This window comes from Electrophorus electricus, chromosome 9 (assembly GCF_013358815.1).
Source record: "Electrophorus electricus isolate fEleEle1 chromosome 9, fEleEle1.pri, whole genome shotgun sequence".
In the NCBI taxonomy this organism is placed as follows: Eukaryota; Metazoa; Chordata; class Actinopteri; order Gymnotiformes; family Gymnotidae; genus Electrophorus; species Electrophorus electricus.
The window spans coordinates 7519313-7534521 of record NC_049543.1 but is presented as its reverse complement, the minus strand read 5'-3'; the positions used below and the strand labels follow the sequence as shown (position 1 = coordinate 7534521).

Here is a 15209-nt window from a genome sequence, read left to right as displayed (position 1 = left end):
GGGTCCAGAAAAAAGTTCTTGTGTGAAAATGTCCTTCGATAATTACTGTAGATCTGCATCTTTCAGAGTGATGACATGTGCATGGACACACACACTGACATACACACTCTCTCACTCACACACACCTGCAGCATACTGTCATTTAAATGGCCTTGCTGGCCACATGGCTGTTACATGTCAGACCACATGTCAGGTCACCTTGCATCTCTCTTGTCCAGTTCCCATCACTGCAGTCCTATGACGGGACGGAGCCTCTGGTCAGAAAAGCCTTGCATTTGCCTTAACTCACTCATTAAAATGATCCTATATTGCCTTTTTTGCTTAGTTTATTTTGGCATATAAACATGATTGCAAGATGCGTGAATGGCACAGTCACCCATGCCTAATTAATTTGTGGTCTAAAAGTATAGAACTATTTAGATTTGAAGTGCAAGTGGTTGTGCTTCATCTGGGTATTGGGCCCTGTAATCCCTATAATTAAGCCTATGCAATTTGAAGGACTGATTCTCCATCATGGGCAAAAATCTCACACCTGAGGCCGACCGTAACATTCCCATTCACCTGTGAGTCTAACCTTTGACCCTGCATTCAACCAGGAGAAGACCTAGCAGTCTAACCCCAGAGGTTGAATCTGACCATAGCCTTTACACACGTCACTTGAGGAATTGTGCTCCCTTTCTCCCACCGTATCACGCCCTGTTCAGCTCAGCACGCCCGCTCCTACCATAAAGCCACAGGTGTGAAATCAGATTTGATGCCGATGGAGACGGGAGCCATCCTCCTGGGACGTGGGTTTCAGCTGCATTCGCCAGTGCCACCAGCTGTATTTAAATACCTTAGGCAGCATGCAGATGAGCAGGGTGGTCTGTGACCCAAAGCAAAACAAAAGCGGCGGCGAACGTGGAAAGGCCGACCGGAGGGGCAGATGTTTGCCATCCTAATTAAGACAGTGTTTGATTAACACAAGCTCGGTTTATTGGTTCTGAGTCGTGGTATGCCGCAGGGCTGTTAGAGCCTAATAAAATGATCAAGGTATACCATTTAAGATCAAGACATCATTTATAGCAAACACAACCTGCAGTATCATGCACACACACACATACCTGACACTTTACTAGGTACGCCTAATGTATGGGTACACTTTATACACACTGTACATTCTGGCATGCATAGCTGTACCCTCCCTTGCACTCTCTACCATATTAAATACCAGTCAATTACCAGTCAATTACGGACTTAAAATGTTTTGGGTGGTGTAAACACAGCATTAACACTGACACGCTAATGCAGTGGTTGTATGGTTGCTGCTCCTGCTTTATAGAGTGTTGCAAAGTTTATATTTGCAAATATATCCAACACCTGGTGATTCTACTAAAGATCATTTACACATTAAGGTAAAGATAACACTGTATATTTTTGGCCCATACATTAAAACTTAAGACTTTGTGGTTTTTTTTAAGTTCTTTGTTGCATCTGCTTTTAATATTTCACTTTGTCTCTTTACCTTTTCCTTCCAGTGATTCCACAGTCATTTCTGTTCATGACAAAACAGCTACATTCTGAACTTTTCATCAGACAGAAGGGTTTCTTCTTTCTGATAAAATCCCACTCAGTTTTATCTGCCCCCCATTAAGGATGTCAGCAGTTAAAAAGCCTGCAACCAAGCCTGCTACATGTACATTCTCGGAGACCATTTATTATACTTCTTTTATAGTTTAATTGCAGAAATTACGCAGATGACGAATTTTGTTATTTAGTGACTTTAAATCTTGGGCGTCTTTTCTTTTTTTCCACCCAGAGTCTGACTGCGTTGAGCAAAAGACAGACGGGCGGCCGTTAGAGCACATTCCCGCCGCTTTAAATCAGTGGCTGACCCCACAAATTACTCCGGCTTAATGGAAAGTAATGGGTGGTTTGTACTGCACGTTAAAAAAGCACCTCGTTCTCACTTCAACCTGCAAGAAAGCCCTGTTTGAGGATTTGACAGGAGGCCATCAGAGAAATATGGAAGTTCACCCTCTCAGAAAAAAAGTGATTTTGTTAGAGAAAAAAAGCCATTTTTCTGCTGCACTCTGCATACATCAAGCATTGTCACATAAAATGCCAGAAAGCCTGCAACAAAGCTATGTGATGCACAAAAGAATTGTTTTAAGTACATTAAAAAAAAAAAAAATCCCTAAAAATAAAATAAGACCCAGGCAATGATTTAATCCTGACCGATCCATCAAATATAGCATCGCCATCAAAATGGACAGCCATGTTTCCACAGGCAGATCCTTGTGCTGTGAAGTATGACCTACAGGAAGCAAGAGAAGAATGTATAAACTATAGCCATGAGTAGTTCTCTGTCACCATGACAGACTCTGGAGCCTTTTCCGCATGAAGCGCACTCCGTTTCTCCCTGATCGACTGCCACGCCTACTTAGTGACATGCACCGGACACGGGTTCTGCTTGGCCTTACTTCTGCTCTTCATACCACTGTTCCTGGAGCGCACGTGAGACGACAGTGGGAGCAGCTTCGGATCGAAATCCCGGTTCGGAAAAACCCGCATCTGGGTTAGGAAAAACTGCTTCCCCAAGGGAAGCCGATGGCCACGTCAATCGCAGCATCTCGGTTGAAGTAAAATTATTGATAGCAGAGGTAGACTGGCGACAATGAATTGGTTATTAATCCCTAGTACTTATTTTCTCTCATTGCCTATCCCGTGTCTTTTTCCCTGTGGCCTGAACATGAACGCCATTCAACTGACTTAATGTCCTCTTTAAACGGCCCCTTGTTAGGTGACATTTTATCAATAAAGGGTAATAACACTGCACTCGTGGCAATATGAAGTCTGTAATGTTGTTTATTACCCACAATAAAATGACACTACAGGTAGCTAAATCCATAGCGCTCACACAGAAGGAATACTCACTGTGTGCCGGAATCAGCAGTGTTTGGTTTATGGATTACAGTGTTAATCGTCAAAGAGGACAAATCTGCAGGCATAGTGTTTACACGCGCGCGCGCACGCACACACACACACACACACACCCATATGTGAATGCACTTTAACTGCCTGATAGTCCTAAGTTGTAGGAAGCACTTGCACAAAGTGCTTGACACACATTGATTTAAGTGCATGTCGCCATTTCAGTGCACTGACTAATTCCTACCTGACAAACACTGTAGCACTACAATTGCACCTGCTGACAAAAGCACCCATGACAGGGAGGGTGAACCATTAGGTACAGCAATAAGGTGTGCCCACATGGGCGATGGAGATGACTGAACGTGAGTCTGGTATTAAACATGCCCGGGGATGGGGTTGAGCCACCCCATTATGGGAAGGACAGGGGACGGTAATCCCCTCCTCTCTGAAAGCGAGCACATTCCCTCAGCTCCAGATACCAGACCAGTTGTGACGCTGAAGGAGGCTATTCATCAAAGTGTGATACACGTGGATATGCTTTGCCAAGCACCCTGGCATCCCAGCGCACTCCAGACTGAATCATTTCCATGCTGCGCGGGGGCCGTCAGACCACATCGATTACATTCCGCTTCGGGAATGCAAAAGGCACGGATCTCTGCGAAATCCAGACCTGCACTGTAAAAAAATATTTTGACTTTGGCATTACAACTTTTCCACTCTTTGCCAAGTCAATTTAGATTCAACAAATTCACAAAAGATTTTTTGTTGTTTTTTACAGTGTAGCCATCTGATATAGTTAATGGGGAGTGAAAGGACAAAGCTATGAATTAAATCCAGAGCATCACAGTAACATAACAACAGCATGGTGCAGAATCCCTTAAAAGTCCCTGCAGATAGCAGATTATGATGACTCTGCAGTGGAAATCATAATCTATTAAACAAGCAATTCATATTCTCAGTTAGAAAAGATTTAAAACCTCTAATTCAAAAGCATGCTTGGTTTTATTTGCAAAAGTGAAAGACCAGACTCCTCAAACCAGGTGATTTACATGTATGATAGGATGATACAAAAAAAAGGATTACGTCTAAACATCTGTCTTTGCACATAAGATAAGCAAAAATGTGAACTGTGTGTGTGTGTGTGTGTGCCTATTGCAATTTCATAGCTAACACAAAACAAGCACTGTGCATTTATCTGATGAGCTATCAGCCACGCTATGGATTTTCTGTTAAAAGGGCATGGATCTTACTGTGCTGGCAGTGGACACCGTTGAAGCCGGGGGCGCACTTGCACATGTACCCGATGAACGTGTCACCTCTGTAGGTCTCACTGATCTCGCACATGCCTCCATTGTGGCACGGGTTGGGGTGGCAAGGCCCTGTAACACAAATGTGAACGCTTGGTAAATAAAAAACATTTCCCTCTGATTGGGTGAGCCTTATCGCAATTAATGCATTCCACAATGTAAATCCTGGTGTGTAAAGCATTCTGAGAGTTTCTGGGAAAAGACTGCCTTGACTCATTTGAGATATCCAGTTTTGTTTACGCAGCACCCATTAGCAAACAGTCATTTAACGATTAGGCATTTCACATAAATGGTTATAGATAAAGCCAAATGAGTCAATGTCACTTGCCTCAAAACCTCAGATGTGTGGTACATATCCTACTCAAATTCCTGAACAGTTGGACTAAAGGTGACTAATATATAAACAGAGGCAGGAGAGAAGAGTCCATAAAAGACAGGAGAGAGACAATCTAGAGAATCTAGAGATGGGTGTTAGTTCTATTGGTCACCAGGGGGCTGCCTTGGGCACAGAGCTCATTAGGAGTGCTGTGGTTGTTCCCTGTAGCCACGCTACAGCTAGGGCTCAGAAGCTCACTCAGTCACTGTACTTGGGTGGAAGACGTGCCGTGCTGAACAAAGCCCAGCACAGGCTGCGAATGGCCACAAGAAGGTGAAAGGGTCAAAGGCAACGCTGCCTATCTGCATTGCTCCAAAACTCACTCACTCTGTCTCACATGAACTAATAGACTCTCTGTCACACCACACAGGATTTAACCCTGTCAGTGTAATGAATAGCACTGACCATGTAAGCACTGTCCATGCCTGTATTGACTCATAATTTTATAATTTGTCCCAAGGTCTGCAGAATATATATATATATATATATATATATATATATATATATATATATATATATATATATATATATATATATATATATATATATATGCACATTTTAACCTTAACATCTTATACAACATAATATACAGATCAAAATGGAATAACAGCTAAATGATGACAAGCTTACAACATAACATCTTAAGGGAGGGAAAAAAAAATCTGCTACTGTACTTCCTCATTCTTTACTGCCACCAACGTCCCTGCATTGCAGATCAGTGTAAATCATACAGACCTCCCAGGACCCATAGCTCACTGCCTATCAATGAAAGCCTGATGTTTTAAACATTAGGGGGAGCTGCAGTGGATTGCACACTGTCAAAACCTGCAAGATGAAAGTCCTGGGCATGGCCGGATTAATCTTTCAGAAAAGCGGCAGAGAGTTTGGCTTGGGGCCACACGGGCGGGCCAGGTGATCTGCTGTGGTGGACCTCCTGACGAGGTCAGAGAAGAAGAGAGTGACAAAACATAAATGTTTTTTTTTTTTTTTTTTTTCATGCCTCAACAAAATGGTTGGCCCGATCCAGTCCTGACTGGCTCATCACGTGGAGATCTGGAGAGCAGTCCTCTCACTTAAGAAAGCAGAGAAGTAATTTCCATCGTTCTCCTGAACACTCATACCAAGGAGCTCCACTTTCCCTCAGAAGGCCAAAGTGATGTTTTGATCGTGGATCGCCATGCCTTAATTGTCCTTGTACTTCACAAAATGGAGTGAGATAAAAAATAAATGAAAATGGAATGGAATTCGAGTCTTAAAAAGGAGCTGTCTGCCCTCTCGGACAACTGGCCCAAAGGCTCTGCATTGGTTAAAGCTCTTACGGCAGGGGGAGCAGAAACTGCGAGCTTTATAGTGACGACAGCAGTGCGCAATCATATTGTTAACCATGTGTGGCCTGACCTTCCATGCCCTGTCCAAATAACGGAGCCGTTCTCCACGCTTGTAGCCTGATCCTTGGACAGCGATTGTAGTCTCTGCAGCGGATGGCTGTAGGAGCAATTTTCACTCTGTTATCTCTAATCTCTTAAAGTCTGGTTACCACAAAAGCCCAGTGTGGTGTGATGTGGCCAGAATCCACTTGTGCAAAAAATAAACAGCATTGGACGAAATTTTTTGTTTAGTTTTATCTGCATAATGTAGTTTAGATGAAGTCTTTGAGTACAATAGATGGACAATTACTGCCATTATGAGTCAATGTTCGAAAAAGTAGTCTTAGATGATAAAATAGAAAACAAGAAAGTCCCCCAAATACCCTTGGAATAATAATAATTAATTTTTACAGAAAAATCAGCGTCTGTGAATTTGGGTGCTGTGTTCTATCAGCCTTAACAAGGTTTGGGAAAACAGAAAACATATAATGGCTTTGGCAGGACTCCATTCCATAGCTCCCTGCACCCTGGAGGACATGGTGAGAGCCCTCCCCTGCATTCTGACATGACGATCCATAACTCCACAAAGGCCCTGTGACAGGCTCTCTAATGAAGAATGCATGCCTTCACTGTTCCAAGCCGAGAGACAGAAACGCAGAGAGAGGAAGAAGGACAAACAGAGAGAGAGAGAAAGACCGACAGAGGGAGAGAGAGTAAATGAAGGAAGTTTGCGCTGCAGCCATCTGAGATGTCGTAGCCAGTCACAGCGGATGAAAGGGAGCTTTGTCATTAGCGGAGGCAGCCGCGGTCGTGTTCCATGGTGAGGATTGGCCGGTGTTAGGTGGCCAAGCACCAGAGACAGCCATGTGAATAATGCTGCTCTGGTGCTGGTGTCACCAACACCCCCTTCCCCCCACAAGGATAAGGAAAGCAAGCCTGATCAATCAGCCAGGGCCTGGCTCGGGCGCGACGTGGCGAAACACAGAGACGTGGTTAAATGCAGCCGAGCGTCCTCCACTTTCCCTAACAATCAATCACAGGCCGCCCCTTCTCCCGCCCACCCTTAAAATGCCATTAGGAGATCCATTTCACTGCTAATGGCCTTGCTTACACAAATCAGCCAGAATGGCATTAGGAGAGGATTAGTTTTAGGACTCCTAAACAGATGAAAAATATAGCAGCCACAAAAGACAAGACAAGGAAGTCAGGTTTGGGAGCAGGAATGTTCCAGCCCAGCTGGTGAGTTTTTTTTTTGGGGGGGGGATAATAAGTATAGTACTCAGCTGTTCAGGGTTTACTTTTCAAAAAGCACTGCAGCACAATCATTCTATGGCAGAGTGAGTGAGAACCATTTTCAGAGTTCATTATACTGCAGTGCCTTTGGGAAATTTAAGTCAAATCAGCATGACTTGTTTACTCCAAATAGAGCCCTTGGCTGACATGGAGAAATTCTAGGAAGATCTCCTGTGATTTTGGGAGATTGTGAGATTCCGAATCTAGGGAAGGTCAATCAATGTGCATGTAGCACACCATAATTTGTATATTTATGCAGATTCTGTGTAATTAAAACACAGACCAAGATAATTAATTGCCTGGATTGCAGTAATTACAATGTTGTGACTCAAACAGATACTTGGACCATTGTGCATTTCACAGGAATGAAAAGCCTGACTAGATCACATACCCAGATGACCCGCACTTGCAGACCATGTAAACACATCTTTGCCGAAACAAAGCAGTTTTGTAGAGACCACGGTAATTGTGCACCTCTGCGTCTATACAGAATATGTACAAAAACAACCTGTAAAATTGCTGTGACCGCAGCCCTAGAGCAGGCTGAGCCATAATTAAGGATAATCAGTAACGTGTAAAGACAACACTGGTCTGGAAACTCTGCACTTTCATTTGCTGTTTGCATAATGCTGTGGCCTTTCGGGTCAGTGCTTACTCCTGCTTACACGTATCGCATGTTTTATTCACGCACCGAGTCTTCTTTTGCACCATACTGTTCTCACGCAAATCCATTGGTGAATTTGTGTCTATCTTTAAGTGTTACCTTCAGTGACCTCCTTTGGAGGGGGGGATGGGTGGAGCAGGCAGAGCCAGCCTGGGCGCAGCTCGGCCAGCAGGGCAAAGATGGTGCGTGGGGCAGGTGTGTGCATTGCCAGCCCTGGCTTGAACCCTAGACCAAGGTGCATGGGGGCTTAGACTAGAGCAATTACAGTGGCACACACATGGCCAGGTGCCAGTGTGGGCAAGAAAGACATTTGAATGAATCTATATACATGAGCACTCACACCCAGCTTTGATGTAAGAGCATGCCTTTGATCAGTGTGAGAGCTACTCTGCTTCCACTGGAAGAAACTATTATGAGCATGAAACAATTGTGCAAGCATACTTGAACAAAACAAAACTTCTTTTTTTTTTTTGCATTATATCATTGTAGCCCAGCTCTGTGTCATACCAACCATCTGAAAATCTCTTTCCAATACATCTTCAGGAAGGAAGCAGTTGTGTGCACAGTGCGATTTATGGCCCCACTTTCTCCCACACTTTCATCGCAGCATCGCGGATAAACTAGTAAGTAACCTCATTACATCTTGGTCCCTTTACACAGGACAGAGGGTCAGCCTCACCAGGCTGCTTTAACCAGAAGTGTCCCCCGGCCCCCCACCCGCCCAAAACGGTCCGCCTCCAAAACCATTTTTCACAGATCCATCTGATGAGGACCGGGGAACTGAAAGCCCAAAAGCACCCGGTGCCAAGCTATCTGTTTACTTAGGGTGTCCTGTGCTTTACGTCATCGTTCAGCTCCAGTCGTCCGTGACAAAACGGATGAGACATGCTGACATTTGCCTCCGTCAAGCACGAGCTGGCTGCGGCTCTATTAGCACGGGCCGCGCTGTAAGAAGGGAAGACGCACCATGTGGCATGTCTCTTAAGGGAGGGGATGATAATTCAAGATCACCTTGTAAAGTCTTTCAGTTGTCAGAGGTAAGAGACAGATAGACACACACACACACACACACACACACACACACACACCCACACCCACAGTGAGAGAGAGTGAGAGACACAGAGACAGAGAATAAGAGAAAAAGAATGAGAAACCAAGCTGGGAAATGCCTTGGAAATGTCACTGTCATCGAAACAGAAGGCACTATTCTGTGTTTCTGGTCCCACCTCTGTTTGCCCAAGAATGTAAAACAGATAAGGAAGGAGCCAATCACCATTTTCAGTAATCCTTTTGCTAAAGGGCCACAGAAAGGTCACCGCCCAGAGTCTACAGAAAGTAAGGATAAAGGATTTCTTGACCTAACCTCTTATCTATTTTGATTCTGACTTCTGATCATAAGCTTTAGTGTAGCGAAGTCTAGCAGTGAAGGAGGGATAGAAAGGAAGGACCTGGATGGCAAAAGCACATCAAACAAAGAAGTTGGTGTTAGGGTCATACCTATTATCAGCTGATTCTTAAACATGAGTGTGCTTTAAAAAAGCTTGCGGCTCCTGATTTTTTGCTTTATTGTTCACTGTAGAGGCACCCAGTAAAGCCGCTGCTCAGCAGTGCAGGGCTGCCCTCCAGCTGATTCACAACTCGAAGCTGTGCCACGTGTCCATGGTTAGCGATGCCTTAACGGTCTGCTTCCTCCCAGAGGAGCACAGGAAAGAGTCTCACTCCACCCCCTGGGTATGCAATGTACAAGCCAAGGAGATGTCTGCAGCACTACCGGGCAAACTTCAACCCTCAGTGCGCTTCGCCGTTGTTGGCTAAGCGACAACAAGTTATCAAGCAGGTGCAAGTGATCACTCTCGACACATTTAACTCAAACTGTCACCACCGGCTGGAAGTGCCATGCTGTCCATGGCTACTGCTAATTAGTGCACTTTTAACCAGTAAACTGCTTGAACAATTAAAAATGTGCACACGTTGGCACACTCTAATAGAAAGAAGGTGAGTAACCGCAGCCAAAAAGCTGGGGCCACAAGGACAGCACATACTCCCCTCCTGTGCTGCTGATACCAGAGGCTGCTTTTTGTGAATGGGGCAAATATATACACATATACATATACAGTACTATGCAAGTGAAAAAATACTGTAAACTAAGAATCCTGTGGATGTAGATTTCCTCAAATCATTCTGTCTCTTGATGTAATCCCAGACAGACTCGATAATGTTGAGATTAGGGCTCTGTGGGGGCCATACTATCACTTCAAGAACTTCTTGTTGTTCTTTATGCTGAAGATAGTTCTTATTGACATTGGCTGTAGGTTTGGGGTTGTTGTCCTGCTGCAGAATAAATTTAGTGATGAGCCTCCCTGATGGTATTGCATGATGGATTACTATCTGCCTGTATTTCTTAGCATTGAGGACACCATTAATCCTGACCAAATCTCCAACTCCATTTACAGAAATGCAGCCCCAAACATGCAAGAAACCTCCACTATGCTTCACTGTTGCCTGCAGACATTCATTATTGTATCGCTCGCCAGCCCTTCGCCGAACAAACTGCCTTCTTCTACAGCCAAATATTTCAAATTTTGACTCATCAATCTGGAGCACCTGCTGCCATTTTTCTGCACCCCAGATCCTATGTTTTCATGCATAGTTGAGTCGCATGACCATGTTTCCATGTCGGAGGTATGGCTTTTTGGCTGCAACCATGAAGACCACTTCTGACCAGACGTCTCGGGACAGTAGATGGGTATACCAGAGTCCCACTGGTTTTGTCCGCTCGCTTTGCATTTTGTAAATTGATAAAAATAAACAATTATTATTTGTATGTTTGAAAGGATTCTTAGTTTATAGCATTTTTTCACACCTGCCTAAAACCTTTGCATAGTACTGTATGTATATATAGACAGAGGAGATCTCACTATCGGCTGATGAACTCAGCCCTGACCACAGTTATGTAATCGCATACTAATGTCCATTACGGTTGCCTGGTCCATCATTTAAAATCCCACAGAGCACCAAAAGTGCATTATTAATGCATCGTACACCTCCACAGCAACTAATAAGGACCCATTGGGCTAAAACGAAGGCTCTCTGCAGGGTTATTAGATGTACATCTCAAATCCATTATTAAACAAAGCATGGGGGGGAGGAGGGGAACAAAGTGCAGTGGGGTAATTAAAAGAGAAAACTCCCCTTTCTGATCTAATGAAGCAGAGAATTTAAGAACCATATAATGAATGAATTTTTGACAATTGATGATGCGCAAACGCGTCTGCCCCGGTTTCACTCTCCGCCCGTGTCGGGAATTTGTTGTGAGGTGAAAGGCCGTTGGGCTCTGAAACACAGCCTGCTGTTATTATGAGGTGTGTGATGACATGGAACTCTGGCCAGGTGCCCAGGGTTAGCAGAACGCATATGCTGGTGCTTACATTCTCCCTGGGTCTAAAAGCATGCAAATTGCTTCGCAGTCAAGAACGCCCCAATGGTGATGAGCAAGGAGCCAGAGCAAAACTGCCTCCGGTGAGGAAGTTGGGAGAAGGGGAGTGTTTTCCTTTGTGATAGCAGGTGCGCCAGCACAGCTGCATGCTAAAGCTGTCATCCATTCCATCGACACTGATTTCCTCCCACATTTTTTCATGCCTGTCTTTTTTTCCCCTTTGTACTGTAAATTCAAAGCCTTTTTTTCTTATTTCTTATTTTTTAATGGGATCAAATCCACTTCAACAGAACAGAGAATTACAGATAATAGCGTGGTAAGGAATGACAGCCGGTTAGCATGATATCACCCATGTATTTAATCAGCTTATCAAATGCTCCGGGATCATTGGGATTAAGAACATCATTCAGGTGTTGGTTCCTGCTTTGGAAATTCTGACTGCTGCACTTCTGCCCAGGCCTGTGAGTCAGCTGGTAACCACCATTCCCTGATTTTTCACACTCTTACCTAGCACACCTTCAGAAGGTGAGGAAGGTGCAGGAGTGCCCGGGGGTATGGTAATATGTGAACATCTTCCTGCCACTCCCTGCTGCTGCCCTTAAAGGGTATTAACCCTCAAGTGCCATCTTTGCTACATAGCTACAGCTAGTTGTCAGCCTCCTCCTCTAATTCTTTGGTGGAGCAGTGTGTTGTCCCTCTGGGTTCTCTCCTGGCTGCACGAAACCTTACACATGGGCCTGATGGTGCCCAGATTGCTGTTCATTGCCATCCTGTAGCTTCCAAAGAACTTGGTTATTTAGCTATCTAAAGCATCATAGTCACCTTGCATACTGATAAAATATGTGGTAGACCTGCTCTGATTTTGCAAATTGGGCAGGAGTGGTCTTTTCCAAACCTGAGGACATCGGAGGTTACCTTGATCAGGAAACTTGGCCTGGTTAGTGTTGTTCATCTGCCCAGCTGGTATCTCTGCTTACTGAAGTCTTCTGAGACATCCAGGCTCTTTGATGGCCCTGTGCCATTGCTTTGATCAGTCACTGTTCTTGTTCTATAAGTTTATCACAACCACAACCTTTTGACCACAACCACAAACTTCCATTGCATCTTTGTGGCCTTGGACTAGAACTGTACAGGCTCTCCTCTGTCCAGTCCTGTGCAGCCTGCCTGAACCCTTCTTTGAGTACTGCAGCCAGCTGATGGCCCAGTTGAATTTGGCCTTCACCCTCCACTTGTTACCAGGGCTAATGGAGATTGGTGCTCTTTCCTCAAGCATGTCTTTGGAGTCCCTCGGCTCTAGAACAAGACAAACCTTTGCCTGCTTGTGTCCCAGGCTGATGGACTTCAGACAAAGATACAGCATGTTCTTGCCAAAGAGGTCAGCATCAGAAAAACAATGGAGCAGGCCCAGCCATTTCTTGATGCAAATGTTGGCAACGCTTTCCATCTTCCTGATTGGCGATGTGGGAATTTTGCACATGACCCGTTACAGTGTGACCTGATAGCAACACACTTTGCACTTCCCAAGCTCTGGGTGCAGTACTTTAATTATTCATGGAATGCCACCTAATAAAAAGAAAAAAGTGTGCTTTTAATATTCTGAATAATAAGAATAATCTGAACATGACACAGAAGGTTGCAGAGAGTGAACTGCCCTAATATTCAGTTGGACGTCTGAACTTGTTACCAGCAATCTTGGCTCACACATCAGGGTTCTTGCTTTTTTTCATCCCCAAACACTTTGATTTCTCAGTTTAGAATTCAAAGCAGATAGTATCCAATGGGTTGTTTATTTTCTTAAAATTTTGAAGCATTTCTTGGCACAACATCACACTAAATATCATGTTGTTTTATCAACTGTGAAACCTAATATTCCACTATAACCTGTTAATGTAGGAAAAAGCCCAACAGCATAAAAACATGACATTGTGGTATTGGGTAAAAGAGACTGCATGTGCATGCAACATTCTCTGCATCTGTTAGACGCAGCAAAGTTGCTTTAAATCAGAAGATTAACTAGATGTCTTAGGTTTAACATTAGATATAAAAGTATACTCAGTATAATCTAAAAACAACCAACCAAAAAACCCAAAACATATTTAATTCTGGAACTGAAATGTTGCATTTATAGGTTTATCTCCACACCAACAACTGCTAGCTGAGCACACACGCACATACACACACACACGCACACACACACACACACACACACACACACACACACACACACACACACAGTGCTCAGGGCTAAAGGTGCTATTAGTCTATCAGTGTCTGGCACAAGCACACCCAGCCTGGCCAATCTTGTGCTCTTCTCATCTAGGACATTAATTCCGACACTCAACTCGAGTGTTCAGACTAACTACAAATTTATTTTTAAAGTGCAGCAATACAGAATATAATGAGTCAATTTGGCACACAATTTTCAGTGCTATTCAGAATTTTCACAATCCCCTAACTTCACTCACCATATTTTTTCCCATTTCCCTATGAAATTATTAACCCTTTTTTCAGGCATGTTTACCCGAAGACATCTGTGCATCTTAAGGAGGTACAAGTTCTCATATCTTCAAACCCCAAAGGAAAGCCGGTGTCTAGCGATTAAAGCAGAAAAGCAGCCAACATTTAAGAAATGAAGTGGAAAATAAAAAAGTGAAAGAACATGATTCCAGCATGTGCCTTCAGCAGCTTTGGCAGTGCGTTCAAAAGGAAAGGCGCAGGGTCCAAAAAAATGAACTGATGTGTATTTACATCACCACAGCATATCAGATTGAGTGCACTATCAAAGAAATCCACTTATCTGTCTGAGAAAACTGCAATGCTAATGGGACTGTTTCACTTTTACCTTTTCCTTGATTTATATATACTGAAGATGAAAGCTATGACTAAATCCTAAATTTATGAGATCACCATTGTAAAAATGAATGAATGCTAAACAATGTATGCATTTACCATTAAAACAGAACTGATGGGACTGGTGGGCATTTGCCACTGGCTGGTAGCAGGCTATGACATTAGAGAGCTTTTATGCTAATCCATGCTGATGATCTTTTGCCAGTGCATGCACTATGCTAATGCTAAGTGCATCAAGTCTCATCATTAGCTCCTCTGGGAGAACATAAGGAACGGAGTGGAGCAAACTGAAGACTGAATCATTTATGAGCAGTTTTGTGCAGGTGGAACTGACAAATAACTCAAAAGTAAAGGCCCTTGTGACAATTGCTTAAAAGTTGTCACAACAGATTTTAGCTTGAGGTTATTGTTATTGTTGATGAGGTGTTCATCTTGCTGCTGCTGTAATACTGCCTGTAATATTTTGGCTGTGATTTTCTCAGATTATGCACATATTATGTTAAAGGGCAAAATGCTCTGGCGTGTTTTCAGATGGTCCTCGACACTTCAACAAAGCACAGTGCTAGAGCCACATCTGGTACAAATGACGGGGACATGGGTCAAACCAGAGCGAGGTGCTTTACAGTGGCAAGGGCCATGGTGACAAGGGAAGCAACAGCTTGTTGTGTGTGAGAACAAAACAGTTCTTTAACCCGCGGGGGGGGGGGGGGGGGGGGGGGGTGGGAGAAAGAGAGAGGGGGTGGGGGGGCATCTAATGCTTTACTGAATGCCTGGAAGCTGATATAACACCAGAGAGAAGGAGGAGGAGAGTGTAAGCAGTGATCAGAGTTGCTGCACTCTGAGAGATCAGTGCTGACCGGGCACCATGAAAGAATCAATGAGAAAATCGCCCAGGAACCTACTGGCACGCACACACACACACACACACACACACACACACACACACACACACACGCGCACACACATGCGCACACACACGCACACACACATAAAACACATACAC

General features: G+C 44.0%; 1 protein-coding gene across 3 annotated transcripts in view; it reads right to left on the bottom strand.

Moving 5' to 3' along the window:
* The window catches only part of edil3a (EGF-like repeats and discoidin I-like domains 3a), a 112302-nt gene that overhangs the window by 62134 nt on the left and 34959 nt on the right, over positions 1 to 15209 (bottom strand). For all 3 annotated transcript variants that reach the window (XM_027015065.2, XM_027015066.2, XM_027015067.2), the window contains one exon: positions 4164 to 4292. In XM_027015065.2, coding sequence (XP_026870866.1) covers positions 4164 to 4292 — 129 coding nt within the window. The remainder of the gene's footprint in view (positions 1 to 4163; positions 4293 to 15209) is intronic.